General features: G+C 48.8%; 1 protein-coding gene across 2 annotated transcripts in view; it reads left to right on the top strand.

Annotated features, from left to right (window-relative positions):
* PRKCI (protein kinase C iota) overlaps positions 1-20,243 on the top strand; it is a 238,358-nt gene that overhangs the window by 172,018 nt on the left and 46,097 nt on the right. For both annotated transcript variants that reach the window (XM_085635235.1, XM_085635236.1), the window contains one exon: positions 8,389-8,478. In XM_085635235.1, the coding sequence (XP_085491361.1) occupies positions 8,389-8,478 (90 nt within the window). The remainder of the gene's footprint in view (positions 1-8,388; positions 8,479-20,243) is intronic.

Genomic DNA, 20,243 nt, shown 5'->3' on the forward strand with positions numbered 1-20,243 from the left:
GAGTTGTTCCAGGCACTTATCGCGTTAAAAATCGTTGGGTAATTCGCACCAAAAATCATAGAAGTCGAAGTGCTCTTTGACTTCGCCATGCCGGACTAAATATTCAAACAAGGCATGGGAACAATGTCATTCTAGGCCTCGCTCCCTAGCGGATGCCTGCCTCTGGGTCCACTCTGCACTGCCATAAATTTTGCCAGAGCAACCCCCACCCTACTCCTAGTGTTTCACTGGGCCATGCACCTCTTTTTTAGGCGTGCTCAGTAGGTGCCCCTCCTGTGGGTTTGCCACTAGCACCAGTTGGGCCTCTTGGATCAAGTTTGGGATCCAAAGCTACTCCGATCGAGAGACTGCATCCTTCCCCAGAGCCTGTTTCCGTGACCTCGTTCTTGGCGCCGCTGAATTGTCGATGGTAGAGATGTAGCAAAGTTCACAATTCCTAATGGACTGGATACAACCAGTTCGCAAGGCAGAGCGATTTGGAACTTGGGCACCACACTTGGCAGAGGTGGCTTGGCTTTTCGGGAGATGTCCAGGCATCCCTGGGGATATGTTTCCCCAGTTCCCTATACATATTCTATCAGATTGTGTTGCTATTCTTTCAACTGGAGGTTATCATTAGTCATCGTCCAGTGACTGCAAAGCTGGTGTCATGGGGCTTTCGGAGAACCGGACCAGAGATTTCTTTACTTCTACTTGTATAAATACCAATGCCGCCTTGGATGCAGTAAAAAAGTGAAGTTTGTTTGTGTGCTTGACTTTAAATTTTGCGGGGTATAACATTGCACACTCAATACCTTGCTGCTGTACGTTTACCAGTAAATGAACTTTCTGCGCTGCTTGCACCGCTACTGTGAAATCCAGGTATGGTGATGTCAATGGTCCTTCATATTGTCGATACTTTTTCTCCATGGCCAAAATCTGAGCCTACTACATCACAGTATCTATAATAGAAGATCCTTTTTATGGTGGGCCTGAGCGATGCACTTAGTGGGGGTCTTGGCATCAAGGACCGATGAGAGCTCTCCGCTATAAACAGTGGAGAAATGTTGCCAGGCCCCAACATTGTTTTCAACATTGTATTTCCAAACTGCACTATCTGACCAGTATTTACGCAACTTATTGTGTCTGAATCTTGGGTATGGATTCTAAGTCCTCATTTATTGTGAGGATAATGGTGAGATGCTTCTCAAGCTAGTGTATCTTCCATCCCTGTTCATTTGTTTCATCCTCCACTTTGGATATGCATCTTTCCGACATATCCAGTTGTTCAGAACATTTGTCTAGCCTTTCTTTCATTCTGACCACACACCTGGTAAGGGTGTCAATATGGAGTACCAATGGGTACCCCCACCCAACCCCCTTTTTGACACCTTTCACTACAAGGCAGGATTTGTGTTGTTTCACACACTATTGTCCAAAATGAGTTTTTTTTTTTATCTCGCATTTGATTTAATATGCAGGACCCTCTACAAACTGCAATGAATACTGTGGTACCTTTTATAGCACTAGTCTCTTAAAAAACATTGTTGTTATTTCAAGGCCAAGAGTGCCTCTATACTATAAGGCTAATCACTACAAGATGGCACCCATCTCTGGACCTAAAGATGGTGCCCGCTTTTCCCATTTACTTGAGTACCCGGATGCATTCTAGTCTTGCGGCTCCTGCATGTCTACACTTAGATAAGATAGGCACCCGTCTGGGCCCCGGCATTCCCGGTGATGGCCAGCCGCGGGTAGGCCCCGCGCCTCAGAGAAACTCCATTGAAGTAAGTACTGGTTGCCGGCAGCTACTGGTGTTCGCTGCCAGCCTTAGGCGGTCCCTGCCGGCCTTTTTTACTTCCAAATAGAACTGCTTTGCTGCGATTTACCACTGCTTATGGTCATTTGGACCTCCATTATTATTTTTGTTAGCTCACAAACCTGGGCGTGCCTCTAGCTAACGGCGTCCCGTGCCTATTTCCACCTCATTGCCCACATATGTACTGCCTTGCAGAGGGCTTACGATATACCGCCCAACCTGGCTTTTTAGTCCTTCGCTCTTTGATAACACACTGGCATTATGTATTGCCATGCAGGGGGATTACTTTTATCGTTCAACGTGACTATCCGCCCTTTGCTGATTTAAATCCACCGGTGTCCCCGCCCTCTTTCGCCTTGTTACCCACATATATACTGCCATGCAGGGGGCTTGGTTTTCCAGCTCAGTATGGCCATTTAGTCCATCGCTTTTAGAAAGCACTTTTACCAGCGTATAACGGAGCCGGTAGCCCTACCGTGTTGAGGCTACTGATGCGGGCATTTTGCCACTGGCGGCCCCCACCTACTCCCATCCTTTAACTTACGCTTGCTACTGTTTATGGTTATTCAGCCTTCATGTTTATACAAGCACATCATTGGTGTGCATCGACTCCCTCCCCACCCTCCATTTGACCGAATGATTTAATTTGATTACAGGTTTCTCCCTCGCCACTTTGTGAGTAGCCTGGACGTCACTGTTGTGGCCAGTAGACTGCCCCCCTTTCTTGGTGTGGTGAGTCCTTTCGGATCCTGCACCCTTCAGGCCTGAAAGGGACACCTGCTTTGGGACACTTCTGTGGTGGAACCATCCCCCCCCCCCACCCCACCTTCGCAACTGAAATACACGTATGGTTGGTGTTTGACTGGATTTGCACATTTCTCCAGTAATTCAATATGCACCAATGTTTTTTAGGACTTCCTGCCACGGTGTCCTTCCCCTTTGGCACCCCACTTCCAGGTTAAATGTAATTGTGGTTATTCAACCATGTTTTTTTAACCAGTTTTTTACTTGTTGTTTTCCCCTCCATGTGTTTTCCAGAAGGTGTACATCGATTTGCCTCTTTTCAATTTTTTGCACTTTCACACAGGGCTACCACACAAGTCCAGACTGTAGGGGACGGGACCTTCTATACATATCTTTCATTTTATTTGTTTTTATTTGAGAAGTTTTATATAGTGCTGGCTAGACCCGTAGGTATCAGAGCACTTTACATAAGGATCAGTGAAGTTACAGGTTACATAGTTATGCAAATCGAGTAAAGAACATTGGAGAAAAGAACATGATATTTAACAATAATGGGAGTTATTAGCGCAAACACATGTCTTATGGGGACTGAAAGGAAAGAGGGGGGGTGGTAAACAGGGGTAGGGAAGGCAGGTAGGGAAAACACTACGGGGAGGTGAGGAAAACAATATCTGGCTAGGTAGGTGCCGGCCGAGGGGTGAACTAGAGCCGAAATCCTCTGTAGCCGCATAGGACAGCTCCACCGGGCATCAGCCAAGGTTGCTCAGGCACAGTGGTGGGTATAGACAGGGTTAACGCCCAGGGGGCATTGTCAAAATTCAATCAGGCGCACCTGACACAGTGTTACTGGTAAACGCCGACTGCCTCATCCTCCAGCTCGCCCCCAGGTCAGAGGAGGAGAGGTGGTAGGGACAGTTCCAGCAGGATCCCAGTGGTAGGGGGACCCAGGCTGATTTAGGGTCACATCCAGTGGTGCTCCAGCTTCTAGCTGCTACTCCACCGCCAACTTGGTAGCTCCTATCTAGCACAGCCAAATGCTGGGTGTTATCAGTGTTTAATGGTTTACCTGAGAGGCACCGATCTCCTCCTTCAATATATCCCTCTTGTTGCATTAAGGAGTTTGTTGCTGCTGAGGCTCTTTGATGCAGTTCCGCAGCCTCACCCCTTTCAACTATACGATCTTCGACCGTGTCGGCCGCCATTTTGGATTCCGGCACGGCCAGGCATGAGTCCGTATTGCCGCCGTTGTAAGCTTGGGGCTGGTTGACCTGTCTGGTAAATTGCTCCCGCTGCCCCTTGCTCAAATCAAGACTATGAAGCGCATCCCCTCCTCACCGGTTGTACAGTATTGCGCTCTCCCTGGGACCATGTGAGCGCACCAAAGACTCTCCACAAGCTCCACCAGACTCGGTCTGAAGCTGCTCCGATCTTGCAGCATAGCCTCCTGCACACCTGTGGCACAGGTGCTGCCTCAGTGCCCTGTGGAAGCACGGGCGGTTCTCTCTCAAGCCATTACCGAAGGGAGAGATGCTGCAAAATTTACTATTCATTGTGGGTTTGACATGGGCGATTCTCTCCATAGGGCCCTTTCCACAACTGTGGCGCTCCATCGCTATGCTTGGCTCCGGACTATTGGCTTCTCTGGGGGTGTCCAGAACACCCTGTTGGACATGCCCTTTGATGGTTCACGCCTCTTTGGTGACAAGGCGGATAGCATGCTGGAACGCTTTAAGGACTCTCGGGCTACGGCCTAGTCCTTGGGTCTCGCCACCACGCGTGCTCCCTCGGGGTCCGCTTTTCGGTCCTTTCGAGGTCAAGTTTGGGGCGCCCAGGCGCGTTCTTTTCAGACCCGCAAGGCTGCGCAGCCACAGTCTCGGCGCAGCCGCGGACGTGGGACCCGCCTTGGTGAGTCCCGAGGACGGGTCAATCCGCCACCTCCCCTGCCGCCGCCGCCGCCTCTAAACCTTCCTAGGCCGGTGTTTCCGGCCCACCTGACGCCAGTGGGTGGCAGGATTCGACATTCCCCTTCCCCACTGGCGCTCCATAGCCTCAGACAGGTGGGTTCTGCAAATAGTCCGAAGGAGCAACTTCCACCCTTTCAAATCTACCCTTCCAGCCATGCCACCTCAGTACCACCGCATGTCTGGGAACACTTGGCATTTCCCCAGCAGGAAGTTACGGCCATCTTCGCCAAGGGGGCCATAGATCGCGTTCCAACGTCAGAAGTAGGTTGTTGTTGTTACTCCCACCACTTCTTGGTTCCAAAGAAGGACAAAGGTCTGCGCCCTATCTTAGACCTCCGGAACATCAATCGCTTCCTCCGGAAGGAGAAGTTCAAGATGCTCACGCTTGCTCAGATCTGGTCTGCCCTAGACCCGCAAGACTGGCTGATAGCGTTGGACTTGCAGGATGCTTATTTTCATACCCCCCATCCTGCCAGCCCACTGGTTACCTACGGTTCACGGTGGGCCACGAGCACTTTCAGTTCACCGTGCTCCCTTTCGGCCTTACCAGCGCCCCTCGGGTGTTCACGAAAGTGATGGCGGTGGTCACAGCTCATTTGCGCAGATCAGGGGTTTCAGTCTTCCCCTATCTCGACGACTGGCTGTTGAAGGCGAGCTTGCCCGAGGCAGTCGTCTCCCACCTCCAGACTACGGCTGAACTGCATTTGCTGGGGTTTTCCATCAACGTGCCGAAGTTGCACCTGATTCCCTCTCAGAAGATCCTCTTCATCGGAGCAGTTCTGGATACGGCGCAGTTTCGGGTTTATCCTCCCGAACAGCAAGTCCGGGACATTCGGGCTATGATTCCGATCTTTCGGCCCTGGTCCTGGGTTTCGGTCAGGAACACACTGAGGCTGCTGGGCCTCATAGCCTCCAGAATCCTGCTGATCGATCATGCCAGATGGCATATGCGGGCTCTGCAGTGGGACCTGAAGTTCCAGTGGACGCAGCATCGGGGGAACCTGTTCGACTACGTCCAGATCTCGAAGGGCACTGCACAGGACTTGAGGTGGTGGCTCACAAACCAGCGTTGGGTCAGCGGCAGATCCCTCTCCCTTCCCCAACCTGAGCACACTGTAGTGACGGACGTATCCCTCCTAGGATGGGGTGGTCACATGGGAGAGGTGGAGATCAGAGGCCTCTGGTCTCTTGCAGAGTCCAAGCTCCATATCAACATTTTGGAGCTCAGGGCGATCCTGCTTGCACTCAAAGCATTCCTTCCCTCTGTCAAGGGGAGAGTAGTACAGGTGTTTCACAGACCACACCACCGCCATGTAGTATTGCAACAAACAGGGCGGGGTGGCGTTGTGGACCCTATGTCAGGAGGCTCATACCCTCTGGACGTGGCTGGAACGTCAAGGCTTTTCCTTGGTGGTTCAACACCTGGCAGGTACCCTGAACGCCAGGGCGGACGAACTCAGCCTCAGGTGCATGTTGGATCACGAATGGCGTCTTCACTCGGAGGTGGTGCAAGGTCTCTTTCAGCAGTGGGGAGATCCTTGGTTAGATCTATTCGCCACCGAAGAGAACGCGCAATGTCAGCAGTTCTGCGCGTTGGAGTTTCCAAGGCGGCACTCGCTAGGCGGCGCTTTTCGTCACGAGTGGAGTTGCGGTCTGTTGTACGCCTTTCCACCTATACCACTTCTGCCCAGAGTGCTGAAGAAGATCAGGTGCGACTGGGCTCGAAGAGTTTGGTATCCCGAGCTACTCAGTATGAGCTTGGATCCCCCAATCCGACTGCATCTATGGGAGGATCTCCTGTCGCAGCACCAAGGGACGGTCCTCCACCCGAACCTGTCCAGCCTCCACCTCCTTGCATGGAGATTGAGCGGTGACAGCTGATTCCATTTGACTTGCCTCCTGAAGTCTGTAATGTGATTCTGGCAGCCAGGCGTTCCTCCAATAAAACGGTATACGCCTGTCAGTGGAAATAATTTGTGGCATGGTGTACAGCAAAATCTGTTGATCCTCTTGCTGCCCCTCTTTCTGAGGTCCTATTGTTCCTCCTTTCTTTGGCCCGGCAGGGCTCTGCTTTGGGCACTATCAAGGGCTACGTTTCTGCTCTTTCAGCCTTTCTTAGGTTGCCTGATCAGCCCTCTCTTTTCAAGTCCCCGGTTGTCAATAGATTTCTCAAAAGCATTACTTCCTCTTGTGATGTCTCAATGGGACTTGAACCTGGTTCTCACATATCTGATGTGCGCTCCATTTGAGCCTCTTCATAACTGTCCTTTGTGGTTATTGAATTTGAAAACTGTCTTCCTGGTGGCCATCACCTCGGCTCGGCGGGTGAGTGAGCTCCAGGCTCTTTCCTGCAAACCTCCTTTCCTGGCGATTAATCTGGACAAGGTTGTGCTTTGGCCGCATCCCTCCTTTCTACCCAAAGTAGTCTCTGCCTTTCATCTCGGGCAAACTGTAAGTCAGCCCACTTTCTTTCTGCACCCTTCAAGAGGAGAGGCTCCACCGTCTGGACCCAAAACGTGCGCTCTCGTTCTATCTCCACTGCACACAACAGTTCCGGGTGGATGACCAGCTCTTTGTTGGTTACGTGGGCACCAAGAAAGACCGGGCTGTGCACAAGCGAACTGTCTCCCGATGGGTTGTCTTGTGCAATAAAGCCTGTTACTCTCTGGCTAAAAAGGAACCTCCGGCTGGGCTGCGCGCCCATTCTAACAGGGTAACAGCAGCTACCACAGCATTGGGACGCTGTGTCCACCTGCAAGACATCTGTCAGGTGGCCACTTGGGCCTCGTTGCATACTTTCACTTAGCACTATTGCCTTGACAGTCCGGTCCAGAGAGACCGCTTCTTTGGCCGATCAGTTCTCTGTGACTTTCTGGTGTAATCTCACTTCGCAGATCCATCATAGGAGTTGGTATTGCTTGGGTATGTATTCTAAGGTAAGGAATCTATCACTAACGTGTCTCTTTCAGATGCACAAGTTACTTACTTGTGTAACGATATATCTGTAAGAAACATTAGTTAGTGATAGATTCCTTACTGCCCGCCCATCCTCCCCATTCTGCGAACTGTTCTCTTGGGTTCAGGTCATCCCTTTTAGTGGCCTAGTTCTATTGCACCAGTAGTCGGTCTCTGGCATGGCTCTGCACTTCTGGCGCGGAAAAGTTGTGTACAGAACTGACGTCCGGGCGCGTCTAAGTAGCTCTGACTAGGTCATCTCGGCGGCTACGACGCCAGCGACATACGCAGAGCCGTATGACGACGCCTACCGACACGCAGGGGTACTGCTGATGTAAACTTTCCGGATCCAGTCTGGGGATATTCGAAGGTAAGGAATCTATCACTAACCAATGTCTCTTACAGATATATCGTTACACAAGTAAGTAACTTGTGCAACGGGATCATTGGTAGTGTGCAAATCTCTTGGTGAGGTCTGTATCTGTTTCAGGCTAGGAAAACAGAGCTACTTGTTTAACTGGTCATCTTGGCTGTTCACAATCTGTGCCCCTAACACACTTGATTTTAATAACTAATATTGTCCACACTTTAGCAGAGATCAAGCTCAGTTCCCTGCATCAGCGAGGAATTCACCTCCCACGAAAGCACTCAAGGTGTGGCAGTATTGTTTTTCCTATAAATTGTGGATAGTCCAGTCTGGGCAGCGGTTATTGAGGTGCTCATGAAAGGCCAAACATCATCTGCTTTTGATTGCCACTCTCCCATGTAAAACTATTGTTACAGATAAACAATAGTTTTCATACAAGTAAACAATTTTCCTTGTTTATTGTGGTGTTCATTTTTCACTTGAGAATGATGTTTACATTGGTGTTTCACTATTTTGTGTAGATCTTATTAACGGGTGACTTTATTCTTTGTCTTATTAAGGACCCAAAGGACCGTTTAGGCTGTCATCCACAAACTGGATTTGCTGACATACAGGGCCATCCATTTTTCCGCAATGTTGATTGGGATCTGGTATGTATTTTGTATAATTAAATATTTGTATGTATTTTAACCTGTTATAATGTAATTAAACAATTGTAAATCGTGGTTTGTCAGCTAGATGAGTGCTCTTTGTTATTTACTGATGAGTGTTCAGGTTCAGAATAGTTTAAAGCCATAGTGATATGCAGTATTGACACAAATATCAAGTATGTGAAGTATGTCACCTATGCTCTCGGTTGCATCGAACAGGAGAGCAGCTTTATTAATAACATACATTTGTGGTTATTACATTACTGATTTTTGTTTTGCTATAGACTCCTGTACTTCGTTTTTCCAGTTATAACCATGTAAAGGTTTTGGAATGAGCAAAATTGGTCCACAAATTGGCTGTTACAGCCTAATAGAAACAATTAGTGACATGACATTCATTGCTGGATCTGTAGTAAAGCCCTTCAGTCATGTTGACACTGAGATCAGGATGGCCAAAAGCAGAGAAACTCCTCTATCAGATGGTTTGCTGCTAATGGGACTGTTTGCTACTTTACTCAGACCTGTCCTTCAAGGACAGTGTTCTGTCCAACCGAAGTTAATTAGCTGTGGCTCAGTTTTTCTCAAGTAGAATGTAAAAGGCAGTATTTGCACCTTCAGGAGACCGGAGTAGCGTGGTGAAGGCAGGAGCACCAACAAGTGACCTCTGATTGGACACTATCGATACAAATTCAGTTCCTCCGTGGAAGTGGTGCTCATGAAGTGCGCAAATTGCATCACTACCGTGCCACCTGGGCTAAGTGCTGGAACACTTGTTATACTGTCTGTTTGAAAAAGAAAATATTTATCACTTTTTTTTCTGACATAGACTATCCATGTGGGGCCACTACAAAAGGAGGTCAAGTATTGCTGTGTCAGTCATGGAACACCCGCCAAGGAACAGCCCAAAGTAGTATCAATAAGCTCTGATGATTTAATATTTTCCTACTGTTCCTTTTGTTTTGACACTAATTTTAATGAATTCACTCGCTTGGGAGAATATGGCTCAGGCCTATCTAGGCTGCTCCTCTTGTGCCACAAAATAAAGTTTGCCAAGATCAAATAATACAAGGCCAGGTCCATTTTGCTCTTTTTTTTTTTTTAGCAAACCAACATTCATATGTAGCGACTGAACCATCCAAAGTATACACCTTGATTGACTGAGTTATTGCTCCAAGTGATGGGTTCTATGCCAGATAATACAATGGAGTCACAGCAATCAAATAATGGAGGTTAATAAATCCCAAGTCCATTTCAAGGGATACTCTAAGTTGCCGTTAGGTCAACTGAAAATGTTGTCAGCCAGCAGACACTTGACTGTACTATGAACTCCGAGATAAATGTGGTTTTGTAACAGGCTCACAAAATGGAAATCCAGTTTGAGCATCTGTAAGGAAAGGCAAAATATTTGGTGGCCATCAATCAGAAATGAAACCCAATTGTTGATTGGGGTCAAGCTCAAGTTGAAAAATTAGCTTCCTGCTCCTGCCCATCCTGCAGTTTGCTCTGCACACTTAATATTGCCAAAGCTGTCATGCACCCACAGTGTGCAGGGCAAGTCCACCAGTGTTGTAGGTTGGAAAAGATCAGAGTCTAAGCTTGTCTCTCAAGAGTATTTTCCTTGCATGCTGCAGTTGGTAGTCAGGGAGCTTGCGGAGCAGTGCATACCAATGCCAATAGTGTGGCCCAGGAGTTCCAGATGTCATTGCGAGCGGTTGCATGTGTAGTTGTGCTTCTCCATACCACAAAATTTGCCAGTTCCCACATGCCTAAAAGAACAAAAACATTAAGACTGGGGAGAAATTGTAACCAGTAGCGGAATGGAAAGAGTTGGACAGATGCATCTCCCACTCTCCCCACAGCTAGATATTGTGCCAGAGTGAACAAAGTAAATGTGGAGAAATAAAGCCCAGAGTAATTGCCAAAGGATCCAATTAATTCAATCAAATCAGCCATTACCTTTTTGTTTTTTCCACAGTAATATTAAAATCTTTGTTGGACAGTGCAGAATTTAAATGAATACTAGAATGACGAGTTGTTCAATATTTGCCAGCTTGAAAGGCAGGGCCATAAACGTAATGGTCAGCCTCTAAGACAAATAGTGTGCAAAGCTAAATTTGTATTTCCAAAACTGCATTATTGAAGTGACTAACTTGACCAGGAAGGTCTTCTAGACATGTAAAGAACTGACAAACTTTACTGCCACTTCACCCAAGCCTTTATGGAGATGACCTAATTGACCTACTTTCATAACAAAACAGTCACTAGACGAGCCAGCATAACTGCTTCCTCCAGCTCTGATGACCCTCAGTTACACCAATCCCAAGTTCCGTCCGATTCCCTGACATGTCCTGTACCCTAAAAGTGGAAATAAGTGAAATTGCAAATATCCGCAATCCGGCCGCATTGTCTCCAAGAAATCTGCAATGCCAAGGTCATTAAACTCTGCCCACCAGTTCTTACAACCATTATTACTACATTTTTCAATGCCTCTCTTCAGCATTGGGAGGATCCACACCCGCTCAAACATGGTAGGATAATCTCACTTTTCGAAAAGGCCAATGGTGTCCCAAAATTGCCTACCAATTATTCACTGATTTCTCATGTTCCCTGCCTGTCAAATACTGGAATCTATGGTCAACTACTAACTGTCATTTCAACATCGCAACATCCTATGCGAATTTTAATCTGGGTTCTGCCATCTCAAGGATCAGGGACCACTACTGACGCTATCAGAAAAAAATATACTCACTAGATAAATGCTAGCTTGTGCTTGGATTCTTCTTGATCTCTCTAACATTCGATAAAGTAGCTGGTGTGTGAATGGAACTTCCCTAAAGTAGTTTCCTTTATTTCTAGCGAACAGGTCTTACCAGTGAATGTGTTCTCCCTCATATCTGTCTTTCACGCATATCCTGCTCCAACATCATTTCCTGAAGTGGCCCACAATGATACGCTCTCATACTCTCTACAAAATCTGCATCATCCTACTTGCAGATATATTTGAAAGCCTTAACTTGGCATATCCTATGTAAGCAGATGACACTCAGGGGCACATAAAAGTTGTTACTGATCCAGGTAACTATATAAAAGCCATGAAATATTTCAAAAGCATCCAACATTGGTAACACTCAGATTGGTTGTGTATCAACTCCTCAAACTGGACAATGCTTCTTGGTCCATGTGATCATTGCTGGTTCTATTTGACCAGCTTCCTTCTATGGCCCACCCACCAACTTCTTCTCAAAATGTCTGCAAACTGGGCATTGTACTAGACTGTTACCCATCAAAGATCTCTCAAGTGAATAACATTGTTACAAATGCCTCATACAACTTGCGCAAGCTTTGACTGATCCTACTACTGTTATTATTACCCCTAACAATCATCCTTGCCTTGGCAGTGTTGGTCTCCAGAATAGATAACTCTAACATAATTTATGCTAAAATCATTCGTAAATTTCACAGAATCGACAACTCTGCTCCTCTCCTTCTTCCTGGCCTGAAACACACTAATCTCTGCACCACTCTTTGGAACTCACTAAAATCAAAGGATGAAATTCAAGACCTTTGTGCACAAGGCTCTTCATAGCGAAGCACCTCCACCCCTTGGTAAACTGAAAACGACTTGCCAAGGGACCAGACACCTAAGAACCACTGTGCAGAACAGTATCCCTGTTCACCACCAAAACATTGGTGGCAAGGCATTCCACTCTACATACTACTTTCATTTTCCTTTGCTTTCTTCCTCCACCTCTACTGATGACTGTTTTTCTCCTTTGGTTCTTAAATTTTGAGGCAGCTGTTTACCCTTGTGCCTGTTTTCTGTAACAGATACTTTTGAGAAGATAAAGGATTGCCCAAGTGTTATATAAAACAATGAATATATCAAATAATGCCTGATGTTCTTATCACACAAAAATGTTTGAAAGAAGCCAAAAGTGCAGGTCACTGAAATGGTGTTTGACAATGTAAGTTGTTTATATAATGCTTACTACCCTGGATGAGGCATTGAAGCACTTTATGGCAAGTAGCACGCACTCCAAAACATAAGGTTTCTTGTAAATTGGTAGTACGTTAGTAATAGGTGATTATTTTTCCCTTTTAAGAATAGTTGTGGTAAGTTTTGCTCTTGCAATTTGCATACATTTACTCTAGTATTTTGAAAAGGGATAGACTAATCAGATTAGAAAAGGGAAGATATGATGGTGTTGAGAGTGGTGAACATTTGCGACTGTTAGGTGTATTGGATAGGCAGAGGGAAAAGTTTGGAAGGATATTTCAGAGTCCATAGTAGTCAGAAATGTTTGGGATGAGTCAAAGAGTCTGTAACATGTTATTCTGATAGATACTTCTAACTGAAAGGTTCCTCACCTTCTGAATATTCCCCAGGCGGCCGACTGCATCCGGAAACATTTTCGTAGTACCTCTGCAGGCCTGAAGGTGGCAGTGTGCACACTGACGTCAATTTCTTTATTTCCACACCTCTAGACACAAATCCAGAGCTTTTTTGTCTATGACTCTGCTTTTTACCAAATTTTCAGCAGTATACAAGGGTTGTCACTCCCTAACATGACCGGTTTTAAGCCCTGTAAGGACTGTTACAAACTGATGTCTGTGACAGATCCCCACCAGGTTTGCCTGCAGTTTCTGGGGTCAAGCCCCAAATTCAAGACCTGCGGGGACCGAAAGGGGACCATGGAATGCAAGATGAATCTTTACATTGCCAAGCACAAGAAGGCGCAGCACCTGGACCGCTGCAAGTCGAAAGTTTGTTCCTGGTACTACTCATGTAGTCGACGGACCAGCTCTCAAGACTGGTCTTTGTTGCACTCCAAATCTTCAGGAAAGTAAAGGAAACATAAGGAGGAGTTCTGCTCTATCGCGCCCTTCTCACTTCCCTCATGAAGCATGTGTTGGCGGTGCAAATAGTCTTGTTCCCCAAGTCGCCCGACTTCGGATCTGTTTCCACAGCTGGTACTGGCACAAACAGAGTGTTCGAGGCATGTGGGCTGCTGAATTCATATCTGTGCATAGATCGCCGCCTAATGTTGGGTCCGGATGTTTGCACGTTGTTGTCCTGGAAGAGTCTTCGAGGTATCCTGGGATAGGTGACTCCTCCCCTGGACTACAGTGCGCATGGGCATCCTCTCCATCCTCAGATTGTATTTTTCCGCCATTGGGTTCGGATGTGCTATCTTAGCTCAAGTTAGGAAAAACTTTATCGAGGCTAAAAGGCCTTTAGTTCGCGTCGGTACTGTTTTCTCGATCGGTTTCGATACTCCTTTGTTAGTTTAACAACTTTCAGCACCGACTTTTCGCTTCTTACCTGCCCATCGACGACATCGACGATGGAATCGAGGACACCGTTCAAGAGATGTCCGGTATGCAATGCGAAATATCCCCACATCGACGTCCATCCGGTGTGCAACAAATGCCTTTCGCCGGATCACGACGAATCGACATGCATGGCCTGTGCCCTGTTCCGTTCCAAGAAGACTCTACGGAACCGACGAGCGGCAAGACTCGAAGCGCAGCACGCGGCACCGGCCCCGGCAGACATCTTCAACGCCGAGACCGAAGATGTCGAAGAATTGGAGATCCTACCCTCCAGTCCCGTTTCCGAACATGACTCCGGATCGAACGACGTCGACGAATCACTCTTTCGCAGAGATGAAGACGACACCGAGGTAGGAGACTACGATGAGGCCTTAGGGGCCGAAGAGAGTAGCTCCAATGACGAGCAAGGCCTACCCGTTCAGACTGAAGAGAGCCCAGTGCCACAGTCTATGGCTCCGGTCGAGGGATCGCCTTCGGGCCTTACCCGAGACCTATCCCGCAGTTCTTCGGCCCCGCCCTCGGGCCCGGCCTCGGACGTTCAGCGGCAGCCATTATTACCTAAATCGGCTGGTTTCCCTTCTTCCAAACCGAAACCGAAAGCTGCACTGGTTCAATCGAAACCGAAACCAAAAGTGGCGCTGGTCGGATCGAGGCCTTCCACACCTTCGACGCCAGCGAAGCGGGTCGGCACCGAGCGCACCAAGCCAGACTTCGGTGCCGAACTTGAAGCGGCCGACGTCGGAGTCGGCATACGGAAAAAGGCCTTCGGTACCAACAAACCTGATCGGTTCCCGGCGTCGACGCCATCGACTCCGACACCAAAGGTCACACTGCCGGCTGCGACTCACATCGCTTCCACGGCAACACCGAAGCCTCATGCATCGAAGACGTCGACGGCCATTCCCGCCCCTCGACGACCCGCCGGCGCCGAAAAAGTCGACGACCGCCTCTACAGACCTGGTCGGCGCGAAAGCCTCGAAGGCGCTCCAAGTGCGACCTGGTGCAGCACAAAGCAGCAAAACCAAAACGGTCCTCCAGGACACGTCGGGCTCCGGCCCATAAAGGCTCCAGCAGCCTCTTCGGCGCCAGCCAACATTACTTTTGGCCTGCCTCCGTCCACGATCCCAAAAATATTCCAACTCAGGACACGGGTCACCCACTCCACAACTACACCTGCTGAGGCGTCTCCGTCACATGTCATCGACGCCAACACCGGCAGGATGGTTATCCACGAACGGAGGATAACTTCAGAGCCACCTTTGGACCCTTTCCGGATCCCACTAAAAAGGAAGCTGCCTGTGGACTAAGAACCTCTCCTAAGCGAATCTTACCACTCGCCCTACCAGGATCCACAATCATTCTCTCCCACACACTCCGACACGGATGTGTTGGAGGACTACATGGATGACCAAGTCCCCTACCACAGAGACATAGACCCTGATTACCAACAGGACCCTGATCAAACTTGGGGCGACCCTGCAGATCCAGGTGCACCTCTAGATGCACAAGACCCACAACTCTATGGGGCGAAAACATCTCCCACAGAGGACACTGCAGCATTCAACGCTCTTATCGAACGTGCCGCAAATAATCATGGAGTGCAGCTTCACTCTGACCCCATCGAGGACGACTTTCTTATGGACACCTTCGCATCCTCAGAAAGACATGTAAAAACTCTGCCCATGTTGAAAGGGGTCCTCAAACCAGCCAAGGACATCTTCAAAGAACCCACCAGGGCACGAGTGATAAACCCCAGGATCGATAAGAAATACAGATCGGCGCCTGGGGACCCTACTTACATCAGAGGCCAATTACCACTAGACTCCATTGTCGTAGCGAATGCTCGCAAGAGGGCACACTCGCAGACGACAGGTGACGCTCCTCCCCCGGACAAAGAGTCCAAGGTGCTAGAGACCTCCGGCAAGCAAGTTGCCGCCCGGGCTGCCAACATATGGCGCATAGCCAACACTCAAGCGCTCCTCGCTCGCTACGATAGAGCGCACTATGACACATTGGAACAACTACTCCAACATCTCCCTGACCAGTACAAAGAAGGTGCAGAAATTCTTATCAGAGAGGGACAGCTACTCACAAATGCTTCCATCAAGTGTGCACTAGATGCCGCAGACACGGCTGCCAGGGCCATTAACACAAGCGTCATGCTGCGACGACATGCCTGGTTGCGAATCTCCGGATTCAAACCGGAGGTGCAGAATAATATACTCAACCAGCCTGTCAACCCCGACTATTTATTCGGACCGGAGGTTGACACCACCCTTGAGAAAATAAAAAAGGACACGGACACCGCAAAGTCCATGGGGGCTCTCCAGACTCAGTCCTTTCGGAGCAGCTCCTTTCGTCGCCCCGGAAATAGAGGAGCAGGTAGAGGACAGGGGTCACAGCAGACATACAACAAGGGCAATACACAAACCACCTACGATAAAAACACCCGGGGTGGATATCGTGGCTCCAGTACAAAGGGAAGAGGACGCGGCTACGGCAACACCAGGTCCTCCCCCAAGAACAAGCAGTGACGCCCTCTCCCTTCCTCCCGACCACATAACACCTGTCGGGGGAAGGCTACAAAGGTTCCTGTCCACGTGGAACTCCATCACCACGGACAGGTGGGTCAAAGATATTGTCAAATACGGTTACTGTCTAGAGCTAACCTCCACTCCACCCACAATTCCTCCAAGAAACCGTCCTATGTCCTCAGAGCACTTAACGCTCTTACAGCAGGAGGTGCAAAGCATGCTTCTAAAAGGCGCAATAGAGGTCGTACCCGTCCACGAGCAAGGTACGGGGGTGTACTCCCTGTACTTTTTAATACCGAAGAAGGACGGGTCACTCAGACCTATATTAGACCTGAGACCCCTAAACAGATACATTCTTTCCGAGCATTTTCACATGCTCACTCTCCAGCAAGTCCTCCCGCTGCTCAAGCAGGGAGACTTTCTAGCCACACTAGACCTCAAGGATGCGTATTTCCACATACCCATTCACCCATCACACAAAAAATACCTCAGGTTCACTGTTCAAGGACAGCACTACCAATTCAGAGTCCTTCCCTTCGGCATGACAACGGCACCAAGGGTGTTTACAAAGTGCCTAGCTACTGTGGCGGCACATCTACGGAGGCAGCACATACACGTCTACCCTTACCTGGACGACTGGCTCGTTCAAGCGAAGTCAGCCCAGCAATGTGCCAGCCACATGTCCCGCACCATTCACCTCCTTCACAGTCTGGGGTTCTCACTAAATTACCCAAAATCCCATCTCCAGCCTGCACACGTACAACAGTACCTAGGTGCGACTATAGACACTCTGGCGGCCACAGCTCAGCCAAATTTAGTGAGGATCAACAGCATGCAAATGCTGATCTCCAGGTTCAAACCCCAACACTCACTTCCGGCACGAGTGTTCATGCAGTTGATAGGCATGATGGCCTCCTGCATTTTTATAGTCCCACACGCGAGATTACATATGCGCCCGCTTCAGGAGTGCTTAGCACGTCAGTGGAATCCGGCTCAAGGACAGTTGAAAGACCTAGTGTTGGTGAGCGGTCGGGCATACAACTCTCTGCATTGGTGGAACCCTCAAAACCTTTGCAAGGGCCGACCGTTCCAAGAGCCTGTTCCACAAATAGTACTGACAGCGGACGCGTCTCTCCAGGGATGGGGAGCTCATGTACTCCACTACACAGTGCAGGGACTATGGACGACACAACAGAAGAAGATGCACATCAACCTTCTGGAACTGATGGCAATCTTCCTGGCCATGAAGGCATTCAAAGTACATCTGTGCAACAAAGTCGTGTTGATCCGGACGGACAACATGACTGCCATGTACTACATACAGAAGCAGGGAGGAACACACTCTCCACAGTTGTCTCATCTGGCTCAGAGCATGTGGAAGTGGGCCATTCAGAGGAACATGTTCCTCATGGCAGAGCACCTCCCGGGCAAAGACAACCAGATGGCGGATGTGCTCAGCAGACACAGCCACCAGATGCACGAGTGGGAGTTACACCCATCAGTACTCCAACCGTACTTCCAGCAGTGGGGTCATCCAGAGATAGACCTCTTCGCCACAAGCGAAAACGCAAAATGCCAAAGCTTTGCCGCCAGGTTCCCACATCCGCAGTCGCAGGGCAATGCGATATGGATGAACTGGTCCCGCAGATTTGCGTACGCTTTTCCCCCAGCGCCATTGATACCGCTGGTGGCTCGCAAACTCAGACAACACTCCCTGACACTCGTCCTAGTTGCTCCTACGTGGGCACGCCAGCCATGGTACACCACCTTCCTCGAACTTTCCGTGGTGCCGCATCAAAGGCTGCGGATCAAACCCGCGCATTTGACGCAGAACCATGGAGAGATTCAGCACCCAGATCCGCAACAGCTGAACCTGGCAATCTGGCTCCTGAAGTCCTAGAGTTTGGCTACCTCAACCTGCCACCTGACTGTATGGACATCATCAAGGAGGCCAGGAGACCCACTACAAGAGCTTGCTATGCAGCCAAATGGAAAAGGTTCATCATTTATTGCAGTAATAATGACATTAACCCGCTGGACGCATCCATCCAAAACATCATTTGTTACCTATTACACCTATACCGATGCAATCTGGCGTACACCTCTATACGTGTCCATTTGACCGCAATATCAGCCTATCTGCAAACCAGGCAGCACCTCTCACTATTCAGAGTGCCTGCCATCAAAGCATTCTTGGAAGGACTCAAACGAGTCATTCCACCAAACCACCCACCGGCTCCAATGTGGAACCTCAACCTGGTCCTCACACGGCTGATGGGTCCACCCTTTGAACCTCTACACTCATGCGAGATTCAATTCCTCACCTGGAAAGTAGCTTTCCTGGTAGCAATCACTTCTTTAAGAAGGGTTAGTGAACTCCAGGCACTAACAGTTCAAGAGCCATTTATACAGGTTCACGCCAACAGGGTCGTACTACGTACCAACCCCAAATTCATGCCCAAAGTAATCTCGCAGTTCCACATGAATCAAACTATTGAACTGCCCGTTTTCTTCCAAAACCCACAAACTGTCGCGGAACGAGCACTCCATACACTAGACGTAAGGAGGGCCCTCATGTACTACATCGACAGGACTAAACCCTTTAGGAAGACAAAACAACTGTTCGTTGCCTTTGCCCCACACCACAAGGGTAACGCCATCTCCAAAGCAGGGATAGCCAGATGGATAGTTAAGTGTATTCAAATTTGTTATCAAAAGGCAAAACGCACATTAACTATTCCCCCACGTGCCCACTCAACACGTAAGTTAGGGGCCTCCATGGCTTTTCTAGGAAATATTCCCCTGCATGATATATGTAGAGCAGCCACCTGGTCCACCACACACACATTTACCAAACACTATTGTGTAGATGTGCAATCAAAACAGCAGGCAGCTGTAGGACAGGCTGTTCTCAAAACCCTTTTTCAGACCGCTGCAGCTGGCACTGGTAGCCGCCGCTAATAGAGGGCACTGCTATACATTCTATGCATAGATATGAATTCAGCAGCCCACATGCCTCGAACTGAATATGCTACTTACCAGTATGCATCTGTTCTTGGCATGTAGGGCTGCTGACATTCATATCTCCCTCCCTCCTCCCCGGCGCCTGTAGCAGCTGCAGCTCTCAGAATTACTGTAAGCATGGTCATCACTTTTCTGTATCTACTCCATCACTGCCACAATGGCGAAAAACAATCTGAGGATGGAGAGGATGCCCATGCGCACTGTAGTCCAGGGGAGGAGTCACCTATCCCAGGATACCTCGAAGACTCTTCCAGGACAACAACGTGCAAACATCCGGACCCAACACTAGGCGGCGATCTATGCACAGATATGAATGTCAGCAGCCCTACATGCCAAGAACAGATGCATACTGGTAAGTAGCATATTCATTCCGGGACCTTCAGCCACACTGCGCCAAAACAAAGAGTTTCGCTCACCCATGCTATGGCTCTTCAGTTCTTTAACAACTACCTCTGACACGCCTTCAGGTCCCAAGGAGCCGTGAGGCCTAATGCCTGGATTACTGCCAGCGGGTTCTCCCTTGACACCAGCTGGACCTTCTTTGCTGCTTCTACTCTCTGCTCCAGTACTGATGTCGCCCTTGTTGCTCATACCCTACTCAAACCTGCTCGTGTTAACGCCGACTTCATCGCCCGAAGATGTGGCCCAGATTGCCCTTTCCTACACGGGTTCGACACGGTCTAAATTCGACCAACGTCTCAACAGATTGCGACCAAGGTTTCTACTCTTACCTACCACAGGCAGGTAACACTCCTTACATTCTCTTTTTGGCTCAGACTGAAACGACCCTGATTAAGGTGATTAGTTCGCTCAGTCCTATGCTGATGACAATAGGTATGAGGATTTGCAAGATGCTAATGAGCTACACACCTC

Source organism: Triturus cristatus, chromosome 11 (genome assembly GCF_964204655.1).
Source record: "Triturus cristatus chromosome 11, aTriCri1.1, whole genome shotgun sequence".
Taxonomy (NCBI): domain Eukaryota; kingdom Metazoa; phylum Chordata; class Amphibia; order Caudata; family Salamandridae; genus Triturus; species Triturus cristatus.